This window comes from Electrona antarctica (assembly GCF_951216825.1).
Source record: "Electrona antarctica genome assembly, chromosome: 19".
Lineage (NCBI taxonomy): Eukaryota > Metazoa > Chordata > Actinopteri > Myctophiformes > Myctophidae > Electrona > Electrona antarctica.
In genome coordinates, this window is record NC_136800.1 from 8,539,612 (window position 1) to 8,567,487 (window position 27,876).

At 43.5% G+C, this 27,876-nt stretch overlaps 1 protein-coding gene across 4 annotated transcripts; it reads right to left on the reverse strand.

Annotated features, from left to right (window-relative positions):
• Positions 1 to 1,703: 1,703 nt before the first annotated feature.
• Positions 1,704 to 27,876, reverse strand: gpsm2 (G protein signaling modulator 2). 4 transcript variants are annotated; one of them, XM_079529955.1, is made up of 16 exons: positions 27,625 to 27,876; positions 26,739 to 26,777; positions 21,812 to 22,178; positions 17,419 to 17,640; positions 16,614 to 16,749; positions 13,818 to 13,957; positions 13,177 to 13,300; positions 12,482 to 12,597; positions 11,701 to 11,856; positions 10,147 to 10,255; positions 9,478 to 9,604; positions 8,178 to 8,257; positions 6,831 to 7,022; positions 5,324 to 5,486; positions 4,471 to 4,679; positions 1,704 to 3,157 (listed from the first exon to the last, which is right to left on the reverse strand). In XM_079529955.1, the coding sequence occupies exons 3-16, from the start codon at positions 21,889 to 21,891 to the stop codon at positions 2,969 to 2,971; spliced, it is 2,043 nt and encodes a 680-aa protein (XP_079386081.1). In that variant the 5' UTR covers positions 21,892 to 22,178; positions 26,739 to 26,777; positions 27,625 to 27,876; the 3' UTR covers positions 1,704 to 2,968. The 4 variants fall into 4 exon arrangements, with proteins under 4 accessions (XP_079386081.1, XP_079386082.1, XP_079386083.1 ...); XM_079529956.1 differs by lacking the exon at positions 21,812 to 22,178 and having other exon boundaries at positions 27,625 to 27,875; XM_079529957.1 differs by lacking the exons at positions 21,812 to 22,178; positions 26,739 to 26,777; positions 27,625 to 27,876 and adding an exon at positions 18,666 to 18,836.

Consider the following 27,876-nt stretch of genomic DNA (forward strand, 5'->3'; position numbering starts at 1 on the left):
CATCTGTGGAAAGTCATAATAATAGCCTAGTTAGCTATTGTAACTAGCCTGTGGGAAGTACTAAACACTATTGTCTAACGTTTGCATCGATAGCTTTCGGTTTTGTACATAGGAAACGGCAACGGTGTAAATTTGCTCGTCATTTCGTTTTTAAATGTAACAATCAGTGTTCAGTGCTCTGAAGCTGGTGCAGTGTCTTGCAATGGCTTGCTTGCATTTGAAGAATCCGTTTTTTAATTCGTAATGATCAAGATCAAAGGGAATTAACATTGGGGGATATTAATCCCAGTGTCCTAATTAATATATTTTCTATCACTTGACGAACAAAAGCTCTGATATGCCTGTTACCTACTGATGATACATATAAACACAGTACACTAGGTGGCAGTGTTTCCCCCATACTGTTATTATTGAATGCACAATGACATCTTAAAAGCACGTTTTGATGATGATGAAGCCTATTTGGAGCATATATGCATTGCATTACTTTGTTGTATTTTACTTTCGCACTTTGTTTTGACACTAATTTGCTAACCAGAAAGCATACTTTTAAGTTTTTAAGCTTTGTTATTTTTACATGCTCATGTACAGTAGATTGTTTTAACCAAAAAGGCCAAATTAATATGTAATTTAAATTTATTTATCCGTTGTGTTTATATGTATGTACAGTTAGGTTGTTTTTGAAATGGTAGTGGCGCCTGTAATGTAGCTTTTCTAACTCTTGTTTTTAAAACGTGATTAACCACTTGAACCCTACTATTCTGGCATATGATGTCATAATAGCCGAAACATTTGGCAAAAATAGCAGACCTACAAGCTCACAACTCGTCGTGATGCATTTGGCACTTGCAGATCTGCTATTTTCAGTAAAGAGTTATTTTAGAGAGAAAAACGGAAGGGGAACCATAACCAAGAAAGTATGGACCCCTGGTCAATGAAGCATTTAGGGTTTGAGTGGTTAAGTACAGTAATGGTAGCTTATTGACGTGTGATCGCTGCTAAGCTAACTAAATAAAAGGGTCTGACACTTCAGACTGAGACTGACGTGTCGTTCACTGGTTCCTTTTTATACAAAGCAAAGCACACAAGTTTTTCACAAGTCTTCAAGTAAACGGTGGCAGCAATGGCCTTGACAGGACCCCTTTTGGTGTTTTAACTAAGCATTATGTTATACTTTAGCTATTGAAAAATAGCAGATCTACAAGCTCATAGCGCCACCGAGTGGCGCACTACGAGCTTGTAGGTCTGCTATTTTTGAAAAATCGTAACAATGCGTAAAAATACGTCAGGCCTAAATGGGTTAAGGGTAGAGGAGCAAGCTTGGAACGGAGAGGTTCCTGGTCTGATTCCCCGGAACGGCACAAAGAAATATGGGCCGGGAAGTGAATGCCCTGGGCGGGGGGGGCATTCTTCTGGCTGCTATTTTCTGGTTCACCCTTGGCATTCCATCATACAGATTCTTGTTGGTATTGGTAACGTGTGTACTCTTGAAGTGTCATTGAACAAGGTACTCAACCCCCAACTGCTCCAGTGGGGCTGCTCTGTCAACAGTATAAGACTCTGGTTGGTTGTGTGTGTTTTAAGCAGGGTGTCCCTGAAAGATCTATCCAATTGGGGGCAAGAGGGGTGAATTTCTCAGATCATACAGTCAATGCTTGATAAATATACATAAAAACTACGACACACAAAGAGACAGGGTAACATTTTGTACACTAAATAAAAGAGGCTTTATTCCTGCATTTCCAATCAAAAATGCATAGTACAAAAGAGTACTGGGGTATGTACACTGGTGAAATACTTTATTTTATCAAACGGGTTTGTGTGAAAGAGTCTTAGAATGAATTGACCTGACCTAGGCCACTTCTAAATCAAACTGAAACCTCACATACAAACAATGAGTATTTAGAACGAGTGCTGTACCTTTCTCCTATCTACACTATCTCATAACAAACCATCACAAGCAAAAACCACATTGATACAAACAGACACAGGACGGCAATTTACAGAGGCATGAAACAAGTCATTACAAAAAAGAAACGTACAAACGTTAACTGCAGTCATGTATCTAAAGATACATTTTGGGGTATTTCTGAAATTATAGGAATCCATATTCATTAAAAAATAATAACCAACCAACAAAAAAACAATAGTGTTGTCCCTGATATAGTATATACAACTACTCCTGCTGATATGTGTCCGTAGTGATGTGCAAATCCAGTTTGTAGCTGAAACAAAAGATTCAATCCATTGAACCAAACAAATGAGTGCTGTGCTTTTTCCCTAATAGATATTATACTACATAACGCTGGCAGTGCTTTGTCGTCTACAAGGACAAATAAAGAGAGAGTTGAAGTTCCCTTCTGCTTCCCACCTCTGAGCTGGGATGCAACGCAGCTGTGATGCAACGCATTGTGGGTATAGAGCCCGACTTGAGGGCCAGATTCCTTTGGGCCACTAGACCGGCGATTACCGAAGTTCTGATCCATATTTTGTCAAACAAAATATGTAACCACATGTGACGCATTGTGAACTTGTAGACTGGCTATTTTCAACCATTTTTCTTTAAGCGTTTTGGAAATGTTCGCCTAAGATGACATGCCCAAAATGGGGACATGCCAGTTTTGAAAGTGGTTTTATAAATAGGCGCACATCTGCTTGCGTAACTGCTGTTAACGACGAAATCCATTAAAGTTAAATAATGCCCGATATATCGGCCGAGCCGATATACTGTACATACGTACGTACGTATGTACGTACGGGTCGGGCTCTACTACTTTAGCGCTTGTGAGATCTGCCATTTTCAGCGAGCGCTGCTGCCGTACGGGGTATATTAGCCATCGCTGTGGAGAAGGAAGACAATGATGGACGTCCTCCAACACCTCCAACAGATTAAAACCCCCGTCTCAGGGTCCGCGTGCGGGGCGCTGTGCCCGCTGTCGGTGACCTCTCTCTGAGCAGCGCTGCGCACTCAGTTTGGGCCGGGGGGCCTGGTGGTGGAGGAGGAGGAGGAGGAGGCGGAGGGCAGCGTGACGCGCTGCTCGTCCATCCGCTTGGCCTGCGAGCGCATGATGAGGCTGAAGAAGTCCTCGTCCGGGACGGTGGGCCCGCGGGCCGGGGGAGGAGGGGGGGCACAGCGCTGGTCATCCAGACGAGACCCCTGGCCGGGAAGAGTGGGGATAGAATTAGGTTAAATGAACCATTGTCGTTCAAATTATTTAAAACCCATCAAGACCTGAGGCCGATTCTAAATTACAAAATGTCTTCTAAATCCTAACCGTTTTCTGAAAAACGTATGATTGCTATATCAGTGGTTCGCAAAAAAAAACACCACTAATTATTATTTTTAAATTAAATGAAATTAATTACAATTTTGGTCTAGGTCGGACTCCGCATCAGACCACAAATCTGGCATCTTTATTTCTTAGTCATAGAAGTGGCATGTCTAAAATGTCCACCATACTGAACCAAAGCTCTCTCTCTCTGTACTGTAGCTGTGCAGCAGATTAGTTCCACACCACCACCCAGTGTTCTGACATCACTGGGAGGTGCCTGACCAACAGGAAGGAAGTAGAACCAGCTTATTTTGATACTCAACTTCCTCCAACTTTTCTTGGGGTTTGTTCTCTACGCTCTTCAAAAGCACAATCCTCTCTCTCTCTCTCTCAAGCTTCAGAGCTATTTTCGCGAGTGCGGATTTATTGTCCCTTTGATGAGTTTGTTTAGAATCGGCAGCCGGCTTTGATCTTAAAGTTCCATGGGTGGAGCACACTTCTACGGTCTAAGGTTCCACGGTCTACACAGCAGTGCTTCTCAAACCTTTTCATGTCAAGGACCCCCAAATTGATATTTATTTAGCCACGGACCAATATCTGAAAATAATCTGTAACAGCGACATTTTCCAATCATTTATATACCGTAATTTCCGGACTATAAGCCGCTACTTTTTTCCCATGCTTTGAACCCTGCGGCCTATACAACGGTGCGGCTAATCTATGGATTTTTACAGCTAACGGCCACTAGGGGACCTTCTAAATCTATCTATATGGCCACCTGCGGCTTATAGTCCAGTGCGTTTTGTTTTTTTCCCTAAATTTAGCTGGTGCGGCTTATATTCAGGTGCGCTTTATAGTCCGGAAATTACGGTACAAGCTATCAGCACGCACTGTGAAATGTTTGTTTTAGTCTAGTTGTAGTCAACTAAATCTAGTTGATTTTGTCAACTAAAATGTATTTTGGCCGGCCGTGATGGTTGCATGCTGAAAATAGCAGGAATACTATTTTCAGAGTGCACCCAATAATAGAATGACTTGTCCTTTAGTTCTACTGGAGTGAGAAAAAAAAAGGTAGTCGACGAACGTTTTTCGTCATGGTTTTAGTCAACGAAATGATCAACACTGGTGTCTTTAAGAAAAAAAAACACCAAAAGGGGTTTCCGCCCAAAATGGGTTAAGACTGTCTTAATTGGCTCACCTGGCACTTGACGAGCATGTCGAAGAAGTCGTCGTCGGGCTCTGCGTTGTCTGCGTTGGCCATCAGGTGGTTGAGGACCGCCTGGCTGTTGTGCTGGTTGAGCCTCAGGCCCGGCAGGCTGCCCCCCGGCCCCCCCGACGACTCGTCTGCTCTCCGCCCCCGAGCGGCCGCCGAACTCGCAGCCGACACGTTGGCGGAATCCGACGACGCTGGAGTGAAGACGAGGAGGAGAGAGGAAGACAGGAGGAGGGAATTAAATGGAAGGTAGGTTGTAAAGTGGTCCTTTAACGAATTTCATCCAATCAGGAGAGAGAACCCCACAAAGTCCATGTACCACCTTAAATTGTGTGTGTCAATTTGTTTTTGTTCCTCCTCCTGGTTGGATATAATTGACCTTTGAACCCTATTTTCTACTTACTACTTACTTTCCACAATGTTGGGGTGCAGAAATATCACCGATCTACAATCCCACAACGTGTTGAGGGATTGTGAGCATAGTAGACTGTAGGCTTTTAGCTCTGCTTCTTTTTTTTTTACCATTTGTGTCAGTGCAGACGAGAATTTCGTTTCTAGTCCCAGCCAGGTGGGTTGACCTGACCAGCAGGACCGGATTTACCACTGGGCTATGGTGGGCTGCAGTTCAAGTATTTAAAATTGTATTTATTTAGTTTAGTTATTGTATATTTAGTTTTATCATGGTTAATTTGGCAGTCCCCCCCAGAATTCTTCGGCCAAAACGAACACCTGCATGCGGCTTGCCGTGTAAGGGCCTGGGAAGCCTCAACAATGTATCTAGCCGAGGGGCTTCAACTCCTATAAATCCGGCACCGAGTGTTGACCAGTGACCACTCACATTTCCTCATGGTTCTGGGCGGTGACTGTGGAGCCGTGGCGTTCAGGGACATCCTGCTGCTCTTGTCCTGGATGGAGCAGCGCTGGTCGTCCATGCGGTTGCTCTGGAAGCGACTGAGCAGGTCGAAGAAGCCCTCGTCTCCCATCATGTCTGGACTGACTCGCTGAGGCAGAGAACATGCACACACAGGAAAGAAGGTTTAGAAAGAGGACATAGAGTAGGATAGCGATGGAATGACACACTGACTGAACTCACAATTAATTTGATGCCATCCAAGAAGCTGGGTTCACTTTTCACATGTCATAAAAGTATAGTTTTGCAACCGCTTAGCCAACATAATTATTTGGTTAATTATTTCCCCTTTTTTTGCGGCGCTAACTGCTCCAACAAGTTACTGACTTTGTGTGTATGTTTATGTCAAACAATTCTGCCCCCAATTCCCATTCAAGTGAATGGCAAAAAAAAAATGATATATACATTTCTTTTTACATTTCTTTTACAGTTATATACAGTTATGATGGCCCATATAACAAAAACCCAGCCTACTGGGTGCTTCATAAGTCTGTCTGTCTACATGTAGTCATTATGAAAGATTAACACGTCAACAAGTTCTGTTCTGGAATCAATCTATTGTGCAGTCTGTTGAGCGTAAGGTTCACTGCAGAGAACAGCTGCACGCACGCACGCGTGCACACACACGCACACACACACACACACACACAGAGAGAGAGAGGGAGTCTGGTAGCTCGCCAGTCTACGGAAAACAGAGGCTGTAAACCTTCCACCATAAAACTTCTCTGAAGTAGCTCTCCACTTTGTTTACTTGACCATTTTCCTCAGAAGTAATGCAGTTAGTTATGTCAGAGGAGCACAGTCTTCGTCTTTGTGTCCTCATCTGTGCGAAATGTCTGGCTTGGACACACACAGGTGCTTGTATCAGCTTAATGTCTGGCTTGGACACACACAGGTGCTTGTATCAGCTTAATGTCTGGCTTGGACACACACAGGTGCTTGTATCAGCTTACATGCAACTTTGTCATCGGCCCCTTGTTATATCCCAGACTTCATTATTTCCCAGACAAAAACTAGCCAATACTGTACTTGGTTTCTCGTATCTTTTCTACATCAAATTAACCACTTCAGAGCTATTGTACTTTATATACTTATAGCCTATACTATAAGCTCACAATGTCACATCGCAACACATTCATCGATATGAATTGTCACATACATACATACTACTAAATAGCACCCATGTCATTTTAGATTTGAGATAAAAAGCATTATTTTATACTTGTAGAATCAGCCTCAGGTTAACGTAATGGGTTAACCGCCTGGCGATGGATTGTTACGTCCCTAGACGTTGACCCTCTGTCACTGCCTACCTTGTGTGGGCTCTGCGAGGGGGTCTGTCTGTCGCTGCCTACCTTGTGGGGCCCTTGCGCGGGGGTCTGTGCCTGCCTACCTTGTGGGGCCCTTGCGCGGGGGTCTGTGCCTGCCTGCCTACCTTGTGGGGCCCTTGCGTGGGGGTCTGGCTGGTGTCCAGGGTGTTGCTGGTGTCCTGGAGGACCTTGGTGGAGCCCCCGGCGGCCTTGTGCTTCTTCCCCCGCAGGCGGTTGACGAAGAACAGCTTGGAGGAGGTCTTGGCCAGGGCGGGCACCGACTGTTTGACCAGGATGTCACCGTTCCACTTCTGGCCCTTCAACACACAGGAACAACGTTATACACACTAAACTAAACCAAAAGGAAAAAAATAAGCACATGAGGCAAGGAGCTGATTGGAGGACGCTAAGCGTGTGAAATATGAAATAGGGAGAAGATAAATGTTCAGATTATCCATGGTTGTTAAAAAAAAAACAAGTACAGGGATTCCTGGCTAATGATGTAAAAAAAGTCTGGTTTTGCATTTAGAGGTCTGGAAGGAGTGATTTATGAGGCACACTGTGGGAGCCGAGCATGAGCAGCAGAATGTGTTGAATGTGTCGATACCAGTAATGTCAAGTAATATAATATAATATAATATATAATGTAGAATTATTACAATTGTAGCGTTACAACTATAACAATTGCCAAAACAGTACATATAATACAGCTACTAAATATTACTGACTCCTCCTGTAAGGTTAATTATTGTTCCAATAAAGTGGATTCAGTTCTGAAGAGGAGCTGGCTAAACTGTTTTTCTAAATGCATAGTTCCAGTCCTTGAATTCCGCTCAAAACCTACTACTACTTTCTTTTTCAAGTGAAACTGTGGGGAATTCACTACTATGATTTTCATTTTCATTTTCGAAAATATCCCAGAGAGGCTGTGGTTTACTGTGATTTCAGAGGGTGTCGTGCCTCACGTCGCCAAAGTAAAAATATATATTAATACTAGGAGTAAGGAGAATAATTACATTTCATACCAAGTAAAGTGATGCGATTACTTTTTAAAGGAGTAATTTATTACACTTCCAAGCCTACGGTAACTAGCCCAACACTGCCTGATAAGGAGGAGATTCTTACCAGTGTTGATTTTGACAAGAAATTTTGATTTAGTTTAGTCAGTCTTTTGAATACAACTTAATTTAGTTTTAGTCACATTTAGTCAACTGAAATGTTTTACTGTTAGTCTAGATTTAGTCATAAGATCTTAGTTGACTAAATCTACAGTTGATTTAGTCGACTAAAATGTATTTTGGTAGGCTTTGACTGATTAATGACAGATTTTATTTTATTTTCAAATGACTTTGAATGTCTTTTAGTTCTCTCTTCTCCCACTAGTCCCTCCTTAACGTTTTTATTCAGTTTTGAAAAAAGGTAATCGACCAACATTTTTCGTCATAGTCGACGAAATCAACACTAATTCTTACATTGATCTTGTTGTCTGGAGTCAGTTTCATCAGCTCCAGATTCTCCATGCTGTGTCTACGACTCGTCCTCGGCCGGGCTCCTGAAACACACACGCACACGTTTGTATTATTATAGGCTACTTGTTGAGGACATCCACATTTTAGGACGGCATTGGAAAATAGCTGAAAATGGCCAGAAAAATGGACCTTATAACGGTATTTCTTAAATTCTACAATACTTGTGGGAACATTTGGCATAAGTATAGTAAAAATACAAGCACAATTTCAAGTTAACACATGACGTCAAACTTGAAAATCCGTTACCGTCGTACAATAGCTTTAAGGCACAGCTCAAGACATATTTCTTCTTCAAACTTGCTTTTAGTTGATTTTTAATTATCTGTGTTGTTATTCATGTCCTCACTCAGATGCTATACAAATAAAGTTGCATTAATTATTATTATGGAGTAAAATATATGGTAAATGGTGGGTGCATTTATATAGCCAGCGCCTTTATCCAAGGCACTTTACATAAAGGTTGTGCATTACATTCACCCATTCACACACACACACATTCATACACCGATGGCGGAGGAAACCATGCAAGGCACAAACCTACACACCGGGAGCAATTACGGTTTCAGAGTCTTGCTCAAGGACACTTTGAGACGGGAGCCCGGGATCGAACTGGGAACCTCGCGGTTTCCATGCGGCCACTCTACCCCTGAGCCACTGCCTCAGGGGTATTACAGTATATTATACATGGAGTATAATATAAAGTAAGGGGGTTAAGTACCGGTTCCCAAACCTTTTTGGTCGTGCACCCCCTATTACCTTCTGACCTAGCTGATGCACCCCCCAATGTTCTATTTGGCCGAAAAAGATACATTTATATATATTGTGCATTATTATTACACAATAATAGCCCAAATGCAGTAACTGCACATCCTTTCAGTTTCATTTCAGGGAGAGAGCGACTCACAATCTCTCTCTCTCTCGCACGCACGTTACACACAGAGCAGCTGAGGCTCTATACATCTCTGTGAAACGGTGTGAAACCGATTTTGCTTTGTGTTAAATAACACCATAAATAAACCGTCTGCCATTACCCTTTTCATCTCACGCACCCCCCTTGAGAACGTTCACGCGCCACAGTTTGGGAAAGCCTGATAAATAAGCCTGATGATATATAATGTGAAGTATAAAGTAAAGTAAAGTGTATACGTAAGTGAGTAAGTAAGTAAGTGTATGTATAAGTAAAGTGTAATGTATAATGTAAAGTATAAAGTAATGGGGGTTAAGAAGGAGCGTGAGTGTGTACCGTTATTATGGTCCAGGTCCTTGTTCTCTGACAGCGTGGACTGGTTGGTGCTGTAGCTCAGACCCAGAACCATCTGAAGGTCCGACACGTTCATACGAGCTGTGAGCTCCCCGCTCCTGTCTCCAGTCTGCAAGCACACACACACACACACACACACACACACACACACACACGCACACGCACACGCACACGCACACGCACACGCACACACACGCACACGCACACACAGAGACAGATGTTGAGGTTCACTTCAGCTGGCACTGGGATTTATTAGCATTTCCAGGATCTTGCTGGGAACAGAGGTTGAACCTTGAGACACTTATGAACCGTGTAATGAGTTCCATCCTGTGGAGTCTGCATGCTTCTTATGGGCGAGCATCCGCTAAGACGTAAAAGTAGTAGTAGTATGTTTTCTGTATCACCAAATAATTTATTCTATAAATCAGACCTCTAAGCTTTTGCCTCAGTGATATTCTAATTATTCTACCTGGTGTCCCTATCATGGGCATGTCAGTAAAAGGCGAAAAAGAAAGCCGATATAAAAAAAGCTCACAACGTGTTGCGATGCGATGAGCGCTCAAATATTTCCGCACGCATGCACGCTATAGTATTAAATCAGGGCTGTAGTGATTAAGCTCTCTGCCCTGCTCTCTGGGCTTTTGTACGTACCTCTTTGGAGATCTCCAGGTGCTTCTCGGCAAAGTGCATGGCCTGATCGTGATTCCCCAGCGCTGTGTGAGCGTTTCCCAGACTCCAGCATGCCCGGCCCTCCCCGATCCTGCGAGAACAAACATCCACACCATCCAATTCAGAAATGCTACAGACGGAACAACCAAACTGCTCTGCCACGAGAGTTATTTTCAGAAGATTCTAGGGTAGAGGAGGACGTAGGTTAAACCCACGACGGTATGATTATGAGCACACTGACAAGTTGCGTTCTGAGTGGGCTGAATATTTGACAGAGGTGACTAGTAAACTCCTAAACGATGATTCAGAGAAACTCTCCGGCTCCATGCTACTTGCACCTTACTAATACTTACTTACTAATTAATAGTAACTAGAGCGGTGCCCGTGGGGCCGGTGCCCGTGGGGCCTCTACAGCGGTAACTGAATCCAAAGGAAAGTACGCACATCTCTAAAAAACCTTCAGGTGCTGAACAAAAAACGTACAGGAGAAGGAGAAGTAGTCCGCACACTGTTTCGTAGCTCCCACAGGAACTTTATTCAATAAAGGATGACCTTATGGTTCTTCGTCACCCCATAAGGGGTCAAACGTTGTCATCCTTTATTAAATAAGATTCCTGTGGGAGCTACGAAACAGTGTGCAGACTACTTCTCCTTCACCTCTACAGCGGTGCCCGTTGGGCACTGGCCAACTTGGTACGATGCAAGTTGGAAATGCATGCCCCACCGAGATATTATGTCTGTGTCCCTTTTCTGCCCATATATGGAGTTCTTTGTCAGACATGCCCAAATATGGAGTCTATGCAGACGTCAGAATGATGTCAGAACAGGCCAGCTCCATATATGGACCCTGGGCAGGGGCCCTGTCCAGACCCGGGCAGAGGCCTTTTTAGGGCGGTTCTGGACAACTGTGGGTCCGACCGAGGGCCGATTCATACTCCTATTTTACCGCTGTTTCGGCGCTGTAGTGCCGAAATGATTTCGGCTCGTCAGAAATTTTCAGTAGCACCGAAGAGCCGACTTTAGGACGGTACCCGCCCCCCCCCGAACCTCAAATGACGTCACATTGTAGGCTCTACAGAGCCGAACCGACTTTTATTCGGCTCTAAAATAGGAGTATGAATCGGCCCCGACTCAACACCGGCCACTGCATCCCCTGTGGTGGTGTGGAACGTGTGTGTCAAATTTGAAGTCGGTGGGGCGAACGGTTCTCGAGTTACGTGGATTACAGACGTACGTACGTACGTACGTACATACATACATACAGACAGACAGAGACTTGGTGCATTTATAGATAGATAGTAATACTGTCGTAAAATGGTAAATGGTAAATCCTGAGAATCAATGTTAAGCTTGAGTCATACATACTTCATTGTACGACGGAGTTTTCTGTTGTAGAAAATGCTTAGTAAATGCGGTCCCTGTCTGTCTGTACCTGTCATTGAGGTCCTGGACCTGAGCTATGTATGATCAAGTGTAGTAGTCTGTACCTGTCATTGAGGTCCTGAGCTATGTATGATCAAGTGTAGTAGTCTGTACCTGTCATTGAGGTCCTGAGCTATGATGAGATGTTTGAGGTGGTAGTCGATGGCTCTCTCGTAGTCCTGCAGCAGTGTGTAGGTGTTGCCCAGGCTGTAGCAGGCCTGGGCCTCCACAGCGCGGTCCTTCAGCTGCCTGGCCAGCTGTAAGCACCTCCTGAAAAACACCATCCACACTCCTTCAGAACACAGCGGACCTGACGTTTTGGCCGATATCCGATAAGGAGTCTTCAACAGGTCGGTCCAGGACCCCGGCCTGGGGGGTCCTCAGAGTTACTATAGGGGGTCCGCCAACTCACAACGAGCTGCGAGGCGTTGTGAGCTTGTGTGAGCTTAATAGTCAATGGCTATGAAAAGCTATGCAATGAAAGAAAGAAGCTATGAAATCTATGAAAAGGTTTAGTTGCATTGGTGTACTGTGGACTGGCCTGCTTTCAGAATCACTACTGAAGGAGATTGGCACATAATTAGTTCTAACAACTTAGCAGAGTAGGAAGGAAATATTGAAGAAATAAGGCTCTCCTTAATCGCATCATCTTTGCCTGCTGGCCTTCCGGGTGGACGCTGTAATGTGTCCATGACTTTAACGTCTGAGAAGGGCTGTGTTTGCCACGTCTGTCCAAACTAAGCTCTTTGAGGACTGCCATGGACTGCGTTAGGACTCCAAAGAGAGACTGCTGTTGTTTCAGCTGGCGTTTGAGCAAGAGCCACTAAACTTCATTAACAGCAGATGCATCTCATCGTCTGGGGCGTGTGCCTGACAAGCAGGCGCGGCTCCTTACTTGTAATGCTCAGCCGCCACTTCGAATTCCCCCAGGAAGATAAAGGCGTTCCCCAGGTTGCAGTACGCCCGTCTCTCTGCCGAGCGGTCGCCGAACTCCTTGGCTATCTGCAGCCGCTGGGATGTGAAACAGGAAAAAAGAAAGTTAAAATAGCAGATCTAAAAAGTAGGGCTGTCACGATTATGACATTTTACATGAGGATTAATTGTCCCAAATAATTGCGATTTAATGTTTTTAACATTTTTTAATTTAATGTTGTTGAGCAATGGACCATATGAAGGGCTTTGGCTTTTAGGCTTTGAAGTTGCACAGGGTAGATATGACAAATAATTGACTTACTTTCCAAAAAACGTTGTGAGCTTATAGATCGGCTATTTCAACTGTTTTTGAAAATATCTGAAAAACTTTTCCAACATGGAAACAATTGTGACGATTGTGCAAAGTAATTGCGATTAGGCGATTATGTAGTAATTGTGACAGGCCAGTATCTACAAGCTCACAACATGCCAGCACAGCTGCTATTTCCTCCGCGCGACACCCATGTGCAACTAAGTATAAATCTGGAATGACTCTCTCAACACCTGCAGACCTTCACTGGGTTGAGCTTATCACATCTTTCTCTAGACTGAAATAGACCACGCAGGCCTTGCAAACATTTTCTTTTTTAGGAGGGGGGAATGGGATTTGCACCAAACCTGTTCGTGGGAGGCCACTGCATTGCGAAAGCGTCCCAGCAGGTAGAATGTGTTGCCGAGGTTGCCGTAGGTTCGACCCTGGGCAGCGCGGTCTCCGAGTTCCTTCACTAAGGACAGGTTGGCCCTAAATAAAACAACAACACATGAGACCAAATGGTCAGTCAACAGCTCTGTGACATGGTTTACGTAGTTCTATCTACTGTATATAAACCATCAACATTGTTTATTTACTCCCCCGTACACACCACCACACAGTGCTACAGTTTGTGGTTCTACAGCCAGAAGTGAGTGAACTTGCAATGGCTTCCTAGCCAGATCTTTTAATGATTTTTACCATAGGGTTTTCATTGTATGCACAAAATAAGATCTGTGGTTAACATAAGCCTGAGAAAGTTTCAGGTTATATTCTACAACATAAATTGCACCCGTGAGAAATTCTCCTGCTTTGTTCATCAAGATAATCTCCATGAGAATATCATAACACTTTGTTTGCTAGATTAATGGTAATTGGCTTACATTTATCCAAACCTAATTCTAGGTGGGAGAGCATGGCGGAGGTAACTTTCAGCCAGGCTGGCTAACTAAAAGACGTCATCCGTGTAGCACTCTATAACAACACGAGTCACGACACGGTGACTTACTCATAATACTCTGCAGCTTTCCTTAGAGCTTCCATGACTTCCTCTGGAAACTCCCCGGGCTCTGCTCCGCTCCAGCAGATACTCTTTCCCTTAGCATGGTACACGTTTCCAAAATTGTACAGTGCTCTTGCCTGGCCCACCTGAAAGACACAAGACGAGGGACAGGGGAGGCAGGCGAGGGACAAAATGTCAACTTGATGTCACAGAGCCCTAGAGCTTTACAAGAGTTTTATCCCCTTCCCACCATCCCTCAACCTTAGCAGTTACATTTCATGTCATTGCTGTCGTGTCGGGGCAACATCTCCATTATTTCAAGTGTCGTGCAAAGGTAGCGCAAATAGCCGATCTACAATCTCAGAATGTGTTGCAATGCGACATCTTGTGAGCTTGTAGATCTGCCATTTACGCTATTTGTGAAACAAATTCAAAGCTAAAGTGGTTGGGGGTGTCTCTCTGTGAGCTTTTATAAATAGAGCGTCACAGTCCCGCCCCCTTTCAGAATGACAAGAAGAAAAAAAAAAAAAATGTGTTGTACCCTGCCTTTTTTCTTCTTTCTAATTATTTGTTCGGCCCAAGAAAATGTGTTTATTGTCATGAGAGTCACCTGCCGAGTTGGCTTTGACCGAGGCTTAAAGGTCTTTAAATAAATACTTTTTGAAACGTCTATGGAAAAATGAATGCGAAATTCTCTTCTGGTGCCCTTGAAGGGGGCAGGACTGTGACGCTCTATAGGGTTTGTATTTTATAAATGTTTTAGCAACAGCTTGTGACTAAATAATAACTACATTGTATCCATTGGAACAGTTTTTTTTCTTCCATTTCCTGAAAATTAACAGCTTTGGACAGTTTGAACAGTTTCTGCCAGACAGTGACCTCCTCAGTCCTCACGATGTCACTCATGTCCATGGCTATGTCTCTATGGCCTCACCTTGTCACTCATGTCCATGGCTATGTCTCTATGGCCTCACCTTGTCACTCATGTCCATGGCTATGTCTCTATGGCCTCACCTTGTCACTAATGTCCATGGCTATGTCTCTATGGCCTCACCTTGTCACTCATGTCCATGGCTATGTCTCTATGGCCTCACCTTGTCACTAATGTCCATGGCTATGTCTCTATGGCCTCACCTTGTCACTCATGTCCATGGCTATGTTTCTATGGCCTCACCTTGTCACTAATGTCCATGGCTATGTCTCTATGGCCTCACCTTGTCACTCATGTCCATGGCTATGTCTCTATGGCCTCACCTTGTCACTAATGTCCATGGCTATGTCTCTATGGCCTCACCTTGTCACTAATGTCCATGGCTATGTCTCTATGGCCTCACCTTGTCACTAATGTCCATGGCTATGTCTCTATGGCCTCACCTTGTCACTCATGTCCATGGCTATGTCTCTATGGCCTCACCTTGTCACTCATGTCCATGGCTATGTCTCTATGGCCTCACCTTGTCACTCATGTCCATGGCTATGTCTCTATGGCCTCACCTTGTCACTCATGTCCATGGCTATGTCTCTATGGCCTCACCTTGTCACTCATGTCCATGGCTATGTCTCTATGGCCTCACCTTGTCACTCATGTCCATGGCTATGTCTCTATGGCCTCACCTTGTCACTCATGTCCATGTCTCTATGGCCTCACCTTGTCACTCATGTCCATGGCTATGTCTCTATGGCCTCACCTTGTCACTCATGTCCATGGCTATGTCTCTATGGCCTCACCTTGTCACTCATGTCCATGGCTATGTCTCTATGGCCTCACCTTGTCACTCATGTCCATGGCTATGTCTCTATGGCCTCACCTTGTCACTCATGTCCATGGCTATGTCTCTATGGCCTCACCTTGTCACTCATGTCCATGGCTATGTCTCTATGGCCTCACCTTGTCACTCATGTCCATGGCTATGTCTCTATGGCCTCACCTTGTCACTCATGTCCATGGCTATGTCTCTATGGCCTCACCTTGTCACTCATGTCCATGTCTCTATGGCCTCACCTTGTCACTCATGTCCATGGCTATGTCTCTATGGCCTCACCTTGTCACTCATGTCCATGGCTATGTCTCTATGGCCTCACCTTGTCACTAATGTCCATGGCTATGTCTCTATGGCCTCACCTTGTCACTCATGTCCATGGCCATGTCTCTATGGCCTCACCTTGTCACTCATGTCCATGGCTATGTCTCTATGGCCTCACCTTGTCACTCATGTCCATGGCTATGTCTCTATGGCCTCACCTTGTCACTCATGTCCATGGCTATGTCTCTATGGCCTCACCTTGTCACTCATGTCCATGGCTATGTCTCTATGGCCTCACCTTGTCACTCATGTCCATGGCTATGTCTCTATGGCCTCACCTTGTCACTCATGTCCATGGCTATGTCTCTATGGCCTCACCTTGTCACTCATGTCCATGGCTATGTCTCTATGGCCTCATCTTGTCACTCATGTCCATGGCTATGTCTCTATGGCCTCATCTTGTCACTCATGTCCATGTCCATGTCTCTATGGCCTCACCTTGTCACTCATGTCCATGGCTATGTCTCTATGGCCTCACCTTGTCACTCATGTCCATGGCTATGTCTCTATGGCCTCACCTTGTCACTCATGTCCATGGCTATGTCTCTATGGCCTCACCTTGTCACTCATGTCCATGGCTATGTCTCTATGGCCTCACCTTGTCACTCATGTCCATGGCTATGTCTCTATGGCCTCACCTTGTCACTCATGTCCATGGCTATGTCTCTATGGCCTCACCTTGTCACTCATGTCCATGGCTATGTCTCTATGGCCTCACCTTGTCACTCATGTCCATGGCTATGTCTAAGTGCCTCTGGCAGCAGACCACAGCTTCTTCAAAGCGGCCCAGAACCTTCAGTGTGTTGCCAAGATTCCCACTGGCCTTAGCTTCACCAAGCAGGTCCCCTATGGTCCTGTGTGGGACAAAGTAGGGTTGTATCAATGCAGCACGAGACAGATTATCAATACTTAATATATGACGATTTAAATCAGTAAAGTGAAAACAGCTGAGTGCATAATAAGCTAATAACCTAGTTTTGCAGTCGCTTGTTCACTGCAAGCAATTCTTTTTTCCGTTTTTGCATCTGGTGGAATGGACTTCTGGGAGTCACAAGGTCAGGTCATACGCCTGCCCTTGTGACCTAAACTGAAACATAAAGCCTGGAAATAGCCAGTCTATAAGCTCCCTGTTCATCTAGGTCCTTTCTTGTGCAGAATGCCTTGGTCTTTGTTTGTGCAGCACTTTGTGACTCAAGTCTAGAAAAGCGCTATATAAATAAAGTTATTATTATTATCGCAACAGTCATAATGTCTGTAATCTCTTTTTGTAAAAAGAAAAAAGAAAATCATGAACGTGATATCACGATTCATATCAAATCATGATCTAGGCTAATCCTGCTAATCCTTGGAGTCAACTTCGGACTGCTTGTTGCTAGCAGGCTGTGGCTCACAGCTCAGCAGACTTCCATACCTGTTGGCTCCCATTGTACATTGTTGCATACGGATTCCCTACAATAAACCAGTTAGCGTTGTCAGTTTATATGCTACTATACAATAGATGTGCGCTCCTTTGTGGGTCTGACCTGGTCAGAGTGAGGTCGTGGTGGTGGAACTCCAGCGCCTTGGCGTAGTCGTGCAGGTGGAAGTAGGCGTTGCCCAGCTGGCTGTAGATGGCGCTCAGCACCTGCAGGTCCTCCGTGCCCACCTGGATGGCGGCCTCGAAGAAGGACACGCCCGCCCGGTAGTCGCCCACCTTGCAGAGGCGCTCGCCCTCCAGGGCCAACTCCAGACAGGACGCCTCCATCCTGAAGCACAGCAGCAGCACAGACCCAACATTACAAACCGTCTCCCACCTAGACCCGTCACAATTACAATCGCAATTTATTTGAGATAATAGTAATCGTTTTTTTGCACAATCGCCATGATTATTACCGTGTTAATAACCGCAGATCTACAAGCTCCAGTGTTTCCCCTAGCCAGAAGCTGATAGTGTGGAGGGGACCTCTCACACATACATGCTCCTGCAGTGCGCGACTGTGCGTGCATGCATGCGTCTTTTGCGATTATTTGCCTTTTCTTGACCTATTTGCGGCCGCCTACTAAACATCATGCTGTGGTGACTGGTCATGATTGCGTGGTGGCCCGCCACACAATAATGCATATACTGGAAACACGGAGCTCAAAACGTGTCGAAATGAGACACATTTTGAGCTTGTAGATCGGCTAATCCCACCTGATTTGTGCAACTTTTGTTTGCAAAGCCTAAAAGCCAAAAAGAAATACATTTTTTATTCATAAATTATGTTCGAATGTTTTAGTACGTAATTGCAATTATTTGTATGACAATGGTCAACTTAAAGGTTATCGTGACAGTTTTATCTCCCACTCATATGTCAAGTAGCCTACAGACACAACTCCAGGCCCTGGTTTAGCAATTAGAAGCCAACTGAACTGATTTTGGGATCCGATGCCGAGACACATTTTGGATAGACGGCTGTATTGACCTATATCTGACCAAAAAGATACAAACATCTATACGAATCCATTTGAAAAACTTTTCCCAATAAAGAAAATTCTTAAATAAATAAATAGCCTATCTACGTTAGTACGTTGTGAGCTTGTAGATCGATCTGCAATTATTATTTTTTAAGTTTGACCATTCTTATCCATAATGACATGCCCAAAAGGGTTAGAATTTAGAAGCTAGCTAAGAGTCAGCAGTGTGGGCTGCGTAATTGCCAATACTGATGTCATCGAAACGAAACCATCAAATAATAATGGCTGATATATTAATAGTCTGGCCAGAGAATAAGAATAAGCTTATGCTCACTCGCTTGTCGAGAGGTTCCAAGGTTCCAAAATGCTTAAATCAAGGCTGAAGGGCTGAAGAAGTTGTTATCATCGAAAGTCCTTAACTGAGAGAAGAATCCGACTGTTTTCCACCCAAACCCGAGGAACCGAATGATCTCTCTAATCTCTATCAAAGGAAAGCTTTTCAGCAAGGAATTCTGTTTAGCCACTTCCTTCCACCAGCAACAATGAGAACAATGGTGCTGGTTTATCAGTTTGTTTGTTATGGGTCGGGAGGCAGTGCGCTTCCTTCCTTCACGGGACCGACGGCAGTGTGCTTTGGGGGCTGTTGTTGCACAGACAGCACCAGCGTTCAGCCTCTTTAATTGTGTTTTATTCAATAACACAGGTTTGTTGAGCAATTTGCTAACTCGATCCCCTAGCAGGATAAACCATTAACCTCTTTCAGCTGTTGTCCCTAATTTGGTCATGTCATTTATAGGTGAAAAGTCTTAAAAAGCGTATGCTTATGTGCTTAGTTCATAGTTCTTTGTATGCCGGTGTCATGCTGCTCGTGTGGCAAAAATAGCCAGTCTACAAGCTCACGTGAGTATGACAGGTTGTGAGCTTGTAGCTTGGCTATTATTTCACCATCGCACGACAAAGTATATAATTATTAGTATAGTATAGTATAGTATAGTATAGTATAGTATAGTATAGTATAGTATAGTAATTCAGGCTTAATATAAATTAATACTTCACCCCCGAAATCACCTTTTTTACCCCGTGCCTCGAGTCCCCCATTTTATTATGCATTCCTTCACAGTGGATGAAGAATCCAAAAACAAAGAAAATACTTCATGCAGTGAAGAAAACACAAACAAAAATTCAAGAATTCAAGGCCTAATGGGGTGGGTAAGTGAGTCATTTTGAATTAAAAAGGTGGAAAAAGGTCATTTTCTGGGTAAAGTATTTCTCTAAATGGTTAATAGTATGTGAAATGAGGTTACACTGGGTTGGGGGTGGATAACATACCAGAGGGATTGTCTGATCCAGATCAAGCAGAATTGTTTTGCACACACAGCAACAATTGCTACAGTGTCTGCAAACGGATGTCGAAATGAAATCGCCTACTATTTTGTAACATGTGAGAATAGTTTCAAATCCTGCTGTGTCCTTTCATTTTGTTCACTAGAACTTTCCCTCCCGTCCCGTCCCGTGCACAGTGCACACCCAGTGTTTTGCAGTGACACGTCGCAGAGACTGACAAAGGCTAATCTAAGGCTGTTTTGCACAGGCTAATGTGATTTTAAAAGCCAACTACGTTGTTATACAGACAATGACAAGGAGACACGCTGCAACCTCAACCACGCAGCTCGTTTCTTCATTCAGCTAAGCCTGTAATTTTGCAGGAAAACAACAGGGGTTCTGAATAGCTGGATGATCATTCTAAACATTAGGCAGCCTTCTTTTTTGTTTATTACACAAGCAGCAACACGCCAGCACTCTGGCTTGCTTCAGCAATTAACCAGCCTACCTGAAACAGCACCAGAGGCACATGGTGCATCTGAGAGGAGGCTTCTACAGTTAGTTAGTTAGTTTATTTCGGTCATTTTAAAAAGAACAATATAGTTGTTGAGCATACAGCTTAGTTAGGCAACTATATTACAGCACTGTTACGAAGGATACGAGATGTCACTCCGACGTCACCACAGTGACGTCAGAGGCGACATCTTCAAGACTATAAAGAAGAAGAGCCTCGTAGGTAAGGGTGAGATTAAGCTATTGATTCTGGTTATAACACTATACTTTACGGACAACTAGAAGATAACCATTACATTCAAACGCCTACTTCAAGGGATCGTATTCCACCCCTCACCATACAGAGGACGAACTCTCGGCTCCAGCCAGAACTGGGTCTCTGACCAGATACCCGGTTATAGCACATTAAAGTTAATAGTTAATAAAGAAAATTCCAGGCACAGCCCCAGATCTGTCTCAGTCTGAGGCACTGACAGCTCAACTCAGAATGAAACTAGTTGAATGGAGATATTTGTTTGGCGTTCATCTAAAATGAGTGGATCGTTTTTGTTCTGTGTAAAATATGTTTTTGGGGGAATTAACTGCACGATACAAAAGCCCCTGGTATTTAAAGACCTCGAATTTCAAATGGGGTCTTGCCCTGAAAATGAATTTTCAGGGCAAGACCTCGACCTTGTGCGTGCGGACTCGGCCCCCAGCCTGGTAACCTAGTCAAAATATGGCCCTTGAGGAAACTTAATTGGGGAACCCTGGAGTAGACTGTAAAAATGAAAGGATATTACATGATATGCCCCGTTGGGGAACTCAAGGGAACTCTCACAAGTCAGCGTTTTATCGGCTAATCTGCTCGTCTCTGCCTTGGAGAGCTCTCCTCCGAACCGGTTAGCGGTCACCCGAGATTACTGGAGCAGTGTGTGTGGACTGAGCAGACAGGAGACACCGCACAGATTATAGAGGTGGACGGGCCATGTTAAGGAGATTAATTGGATAGGTCAGATACAAGTGGGCTGGTGGGACTGAGAAAGAAACTGAACCAACCTGTGTGAACTAAAACAAAAGCCCTGCGTCAAATGAATGTTTCAGAGGGCTGGTTAAATATTGATGCTGGCTGCTTGCGGTTTGCCAGGTCACACCTGTTGGCAGACAGACAGTGCTACCATTTGAAGCCACTCACCTGTTTGCTGTTACACAACAAACGCACAGAAGTCATAAAACGGAACTCTTACTCACTCCGACCACTGTAATTTAACTTAATTCCTGAGCCCGGATTACTCAGAAACGATAGCGTTAATTTCCTCAATGATACTAAGGAACCTGGAAAATATGATGTCATGCTTGTGCAAGAAACGTAAAGGGAAATTCTTCCTTCCAAAGCATTTAATAACAGTTAACCACTTAAGCCCTATTTTATACATAGGGGTATGGGCAAAGACAGCCGATCTGCAACCTCCCAAAACGTTGCATCGCTACGTGTTGTGAGCTTATAGATCGGCTATTCATTTATTTTATTTTTTAATGTGTGACAACTTTTAAAATGGTTAATGAAAAGGGAACACAATTGGAAAGGGTTCTATAAAAGGTGCTTGTCTATCTTCTACTTAATACAATATACTAGAGTCTAGTTGAGAGATACGAGATGCCTACCTGTAGCGGACATGATAAGAAGACTCCTCTGCTCGCATGCTAACCCATGAGCCACTGTCTTCCATTGAAGTGCATAACATGAGGGAGAATCCCGGTATATATCCAGACAAAACGTGTGCGTTTGAGAACTTCTTCTTTAGTCAAAACAAGGAATGTGTGCCAGGCTGCCAACCCAAAAGCACGGCAAACAAAATGAACAAATCCACTGTTGGATTGCAGACCCCTGGCTGCCCCGTGTCTGTGTGGTACACAGTGCTGCAGGGCTCCGGACTGGAGCGTCTCACACACACACAGGCTGCGTTCCGTTCGTTTACTTTACGGGTTTTGCGTCACTGCCCCGCCGATCTCCTCTCTCTCTGTGGCCCTTCTGTGAAGAGAACACAAGATGCTGTGTGTGAAGCCTCACTGTGGCCACGCGACGCCATGGCAACCACCAACCAAACAGCAGCGTGCCGGGCAAGCAGGGAGTGAGACTGTGAGAGGGTGGGTGATGCAAAACTAAAAAAGGGTGGGTGGGTGGGTCGAGTGGAGGAGGGGGTTTCTATCATATATGCAAGCTGTCAATCTATTCTAGACTCAAGACTCTTAGATTCTAGAGGCAGTGGCACGCATTACAGGCTCACACAGGTGTGATGAAATGAATGAGAGCTAAATGCTTTGGGATGTACTACGGTATGCATGTACGTTGATCTGTAGCTAGCAGAGAGACGCAGGGAACGGGGGTGGACGGATCTATTCCAGAGGGCATGAATTAATTACTAGAGCGGGGCTGTCCCCTCAGAGTAGATCAATCAATTAACCCATTGGTCGCAGGGGAACAAGACATTGCTAGATGTAGGGCTGCAACAATCAATTCATTTTCCAATAATTGAGAAGCACATTTTTTAGGGTTATTTTTTATAATCGACTATTATCAATTAGTCTGACTAACCACTTATAACCACTTATTAACCACCCTTTTTTATACTTTGAATGTCTGCAAAAATACCAAAGCTATCCAATCTACAAGCTCACGACGCGTCACATCGTGACACATGTGAGCTAAATGAGCTTGTAGATCTGCTGTCTTCGGTATTTCGAATTGCTATAATTTCTTTATGAAATCGATTAAATCGATTTGTTTTATTAAAACACGTTGCATTAGATCATTAGTTTATGATTTTTTGATTGTACATCTCTTGTCAACACTAACTGTCTATAACCCTTTAATTGTGATTGAGTAAATCAACATCACAATATTCAGTTATCAACAACTCAACATGCAAAGCTTGGTCTCTGCATGATTGTATGCAACAAACAGTAGTTTACAAATTTGTTGATTAAATCAACTACGATCGACTATTAGTTTGACTAACAATTAATTTAGTCAAAGACAGCCCTACAAATGAACAACAATCAATGGGTCTATTCTGTAAAAGATTCATGAGGCAGAAGGTTGCTGATGATGAACAAACAAAACAAAACAGAAAAAGGTGAAGAGTGAAGACGATGTCCAGACACCACTTTGAAGAGCATAACAGAACTCACAGAGAGTGTGTGGGAAATTCTCCAGCGAAGCCAGGGACAGAGATAAGCAAAGATAGCCTTCACACACCAAAGACGACTGTTGGCCCTTTCCCACATGAGGTCATAGTGAACACGCCCACTTGCTCCCCAAAGCCTATTTTATCTGTATTCTCTAGTACGTTGGCGACGTCATTTGCCAAGAAGAACAGATCTACAAGCTAATAGAAAGTGCAGCAGGAGGGAGGCCACAACTAATCTAATTCCCGTTCAAATAAATACATTTCAGAAGTTCTATGGAATTGAAGACATTATGCAGGACAGGTTACAAGAATAAGCATTTGGATTTTGTGATCACCAAACCATTATTCATGTTCTAAATCCAGAAATCTGCTTATAATAAACAACACCAGCCACTTCTCATAGTAGGCAGCCAAAGTGGGTTTTACTATTGTTTTGCTTAGGTTTAGCACACATTATAAAAAACAATACACACATCTGTGGTTGCAGTGCGCCACAGTGTGTATGTAAGCTTTTCACAGGCCTTGACGCCAGCCTCAGGGGGAGTATGTCGTTCTTCCAGAAATTTGAGTTTGAATCTAGAATTAGTGATAAAGGTCACATCACCATATCAGCTAGAGCAGGGGTTCCCAAACTTTTCAGGTCGAGACACAAAAGAAATTAGGGACCCAAACTAGTAAAAATAGCAGATATACAAGCACACAACGCGTCGCTCTGCACCGCATTGCTGGCTTGTAGATCGTCTGTTTTCACTACTTCTTAATTATATTTTTATGGAATGTCTTCGTTGTTTGACCTTCTTCAGGCCTGAAGAAGGTCAGTAGACCGAAAGCTTGCTAAATAAATACATTGATTGTGCGCAGATCTGAGTGTGCGGAGCTTCCCTTTATTTTTCTCATGTTCTCTTTGTGGCTCCAGCACCTCACTTAAGTTTTCAGTGGATGAGCGGTGGTTCTTTTTACATTTTTGTCTTAGTTGTTTGTTTTAAAATTCATTAAAAAAAAAGGAAATAAAATGATATAGAAAAGGAAATGGGATTTTTACTCGAGTTGTGACCCACACATGGGTCCCGACCCACTGCTTGGGAACCAGTGAGCTAGAGTACGACATCAAAACGATATCAGATCAGCGTGCCAGCGTGTTCTAGGACTCTTCATGAAGGCAGACACTGTTCTGCTTTAAACAATCACCATGAACTTCTGCTTTACCAGGCAGAAAACTGATCAGGCGCGTCTTTCTCATAAGACATTACCAAAAGGTCAATGTTGAATTAATATACTGTTTACGGCCTTGTGAGAAGAATAACCCTGATACGTTGTTATGCAACTACCGACGCCTGAACTCGATGACTGCTTTTGCTAGAAAACAATAACAGTTGCACTACTGACACCGAGCATCCATCCCACCCTAGAAAGAACATCATATTCTTTCTCATTATGGCAAAAATCCAAACCACTGAATAGGCTTTGTGGTTTGCCTTGGACATTCCACCGAGATTAACAGAGGATTTTGTTGATTTTTAACCTAAAACTCCTATAATTGTATTGTGAGGAGGACTTGTGAAAAATCTGTTTTACAGTAACAACACTTCTAATGTAGTCTGATTGATGTAATAATATGGAGCACAAGCTACAGTCATGAAGTGAACAGAATGCAGGAATGCACCTACAGGGAAGTGTGAGTATGCCCACTTGCCCAGGTCAAACACTGCATCCACTGAATGCTGAATATATATTTGGTCAACAGTGGCTGACACTTTTCTGACTGTAACTTTCCACTGAGTGAGTCTGTTTCAGAGGTTTCATTATCAACACCTGACATACAGCCATTAGTCACGATTGCAAATCAACTGCAACCACTAGCCAAATGCTAGTAAATTCTGACTGTCACTCAGCCACCTTGTAATGTAAGTATGTAACCAAAAGGCAAAAACAGTTCGTTTTCTGGTTTCCTGCCCTGGCGTACACCTATTTTATGAGTTGTTGTACTGTATAACCACTTCAAAGTTAAAACCATACTGTATAGTAGGAAATAGGAATAGTGAAAATAGCAGATCTCCAAGCTCACGGGTCGCAGTGCGGCATGTTTAGCTTGTACATAACATTTACTTTTTTCTTTCATTTTAGCCTATAATGAGTAATGAGTTGACATACATGTCCAAAATAGGGATGCCAGGTTGAAGTGGTTAACTCAAATTAAAAATAAAAACACTCGGATAAAAACAGAAAATAAAGAATCCAAGTGCCCTGATGAATTCACTTTTGGGCCGAAAGCCCGAAACTTATTGGCAATTTATTTTATTTTTTTAACCTAAAGCAGTTTAATCCACCTTTTGAGCCAAAGGACACCTTCTATTAATTCTTCACAAGCCTTGGAACACTTTTCTCAAATTATTTTTAGAAATAATCATCTTATTTAAAGATGTTTTTGTTGTTGTTCAGCCTGTTCCTCCTGCTAGCTAGGTGAATGTGAACTGTCATGATCCAAAGTCAAGCCCAAGGCTTTGGAAGCCTGTGTGTGCACTAGATGTTCCCTGCATATGTTTATAATTAACAATCAACGTCTGCCAGTGTTCATGCAGCCTTTTCCAGTATTGTGTGCCAAATGGGTGTGTGAGTACGACAGCCCTCCAGTATGTATGAAGCAGAGGTTTAAAAGGATAAGTGATCCATGGCTAAGGCCAATGTGAAGGAAACTAAGTGCTGTCTTTAAGGCAGTGATACTTATTTCATTTAGAGGATTCCCAGTTTTCAATGCATTATTATGCCATGGACACCCCATAACTCTGAGTGTACAAATGGAACCAAATGGACCCTTAAGGCTTGCACATACTCCAGTTTTTAGGATACGCGGCTCACCGCTCACCCCAGCACATCTCTCTGTTTTTACTAAACACCGCGGTGGTTAGGTTATCACCTAAAAACTGGAGTGTGCGTCCCGCTTTAGTTACCAATAATTTAGCTGGCGACCCTCTGGAGCCACCCCAAGGACCCCTGGAGGTCGACTGCTTTAAAGGCACTTATTGCCAGTAGTGAGATGGCAAACTGAGGGCAGAGGGAGAAGAATGTGCAACACAGCAGTTCTCAATCCGGAATCACATCGGGGACACTGTCTGGAGATTATGTGGTGTACCGGCACGCCCCAACTAAGGCGCTGTCTTTTTATAAAGATAGCTCTGTGGGAGGTAATGAGTGGCTACTTCATTGACAAACATGGCATGATGTCACCTCAAACACACCAGCGGTTTTCTTTGTATTTATAGCCCATTGATGTATTATAGTGCAGCCTCCAAAAGCAAACATGGAAAACAGTGCAACCATTAGGACAGACAGACAGAAAGCAGCAGCAGCCCCCCCCCCAACAAAACAAAAGCAACAGCTGACTGTACCAAAATAATACTGACCGGTAACTCTTCAGTACAGGGACAGGGAATCTTGGTAACCTGCAATCAGAAGCAGAATCCCTTTTATTGGCCAAGTACAGTACAGACTGATTTGGCCGGTACTTCAAAGTTCAAATTAAAAGTAACATGATGCATCACACAACAATACTTTGATTAACTTGAAACCTAGGTTTCTGCATTACTTGGCTACCAGTCAAATAATAATAAAGGCACACTTAGTTGCATTTAATACAGTCTAATAATTGTGTTGTTTCGCTTGATTCAGGCCAGGGACCCCCCCAGCTCAGGGGTCATGGGGGGGGGGTATTCCAGGAGGTCCCCCCAATGAATGGTAGTTCATCTGCACCATTATTACATGTATGTAAAATAAATACAACCAGAGAATGTACAAGAATAGCCAATTATTATACAGACAGAAAATAGAGTAGATCATTATACCAAATAATTTCTAACAATACACAAATTGATAATCTCTGCTGCCTATAACATGTCCTTACAAGTAATAGGGAATGATGTATCAATATCAAGCTCAACTGCCAAGCAAAAAAACTGACATTATTATTATTATATAAGATAACACACCTCTAATTGATCATCACGATTTCATCCTGAAGTGAACTATTTACTGTACATAGTGTACTGACAAGGAGGACATGATGTCACAATTCTTCTAAACTCTTATTATTTAAAATAAAGTATCTCTTGTTTTGCTGAGCTCATCGTAAATGAACAACAGTCAGTCAGTGAACTGTCACATCCAGTACCGTGTCAGTGGGCGGACGGATGTAGCCCACAGGCTAACGTCCCAATAATACAAAGTAAACCCACCACCACACCAGGCTGTCCTGAGGCTGGCTGGCTAGCTGGTGGTTGCTGCTAAACTTACGTTAGACGATCCAGTTCGAACAATGGAGGATTCTCTAATCTCTTCTTTTATATTCCTTCTTCTTCTCTTCGGGGAACAATCCTGTTATTGTTGTTCAACAACGACTTGTACAGCGGATAATATTGTGTTCTAGCCACACACTACACTGTCCATAACTATCCATTTTGGATCATCATAATGAAACTTTAGTTATTTTTCCTAAACTCCGACCGAGGAGGAGATTTGAAGACTGTAGCAGTAGTAGTGAATGTT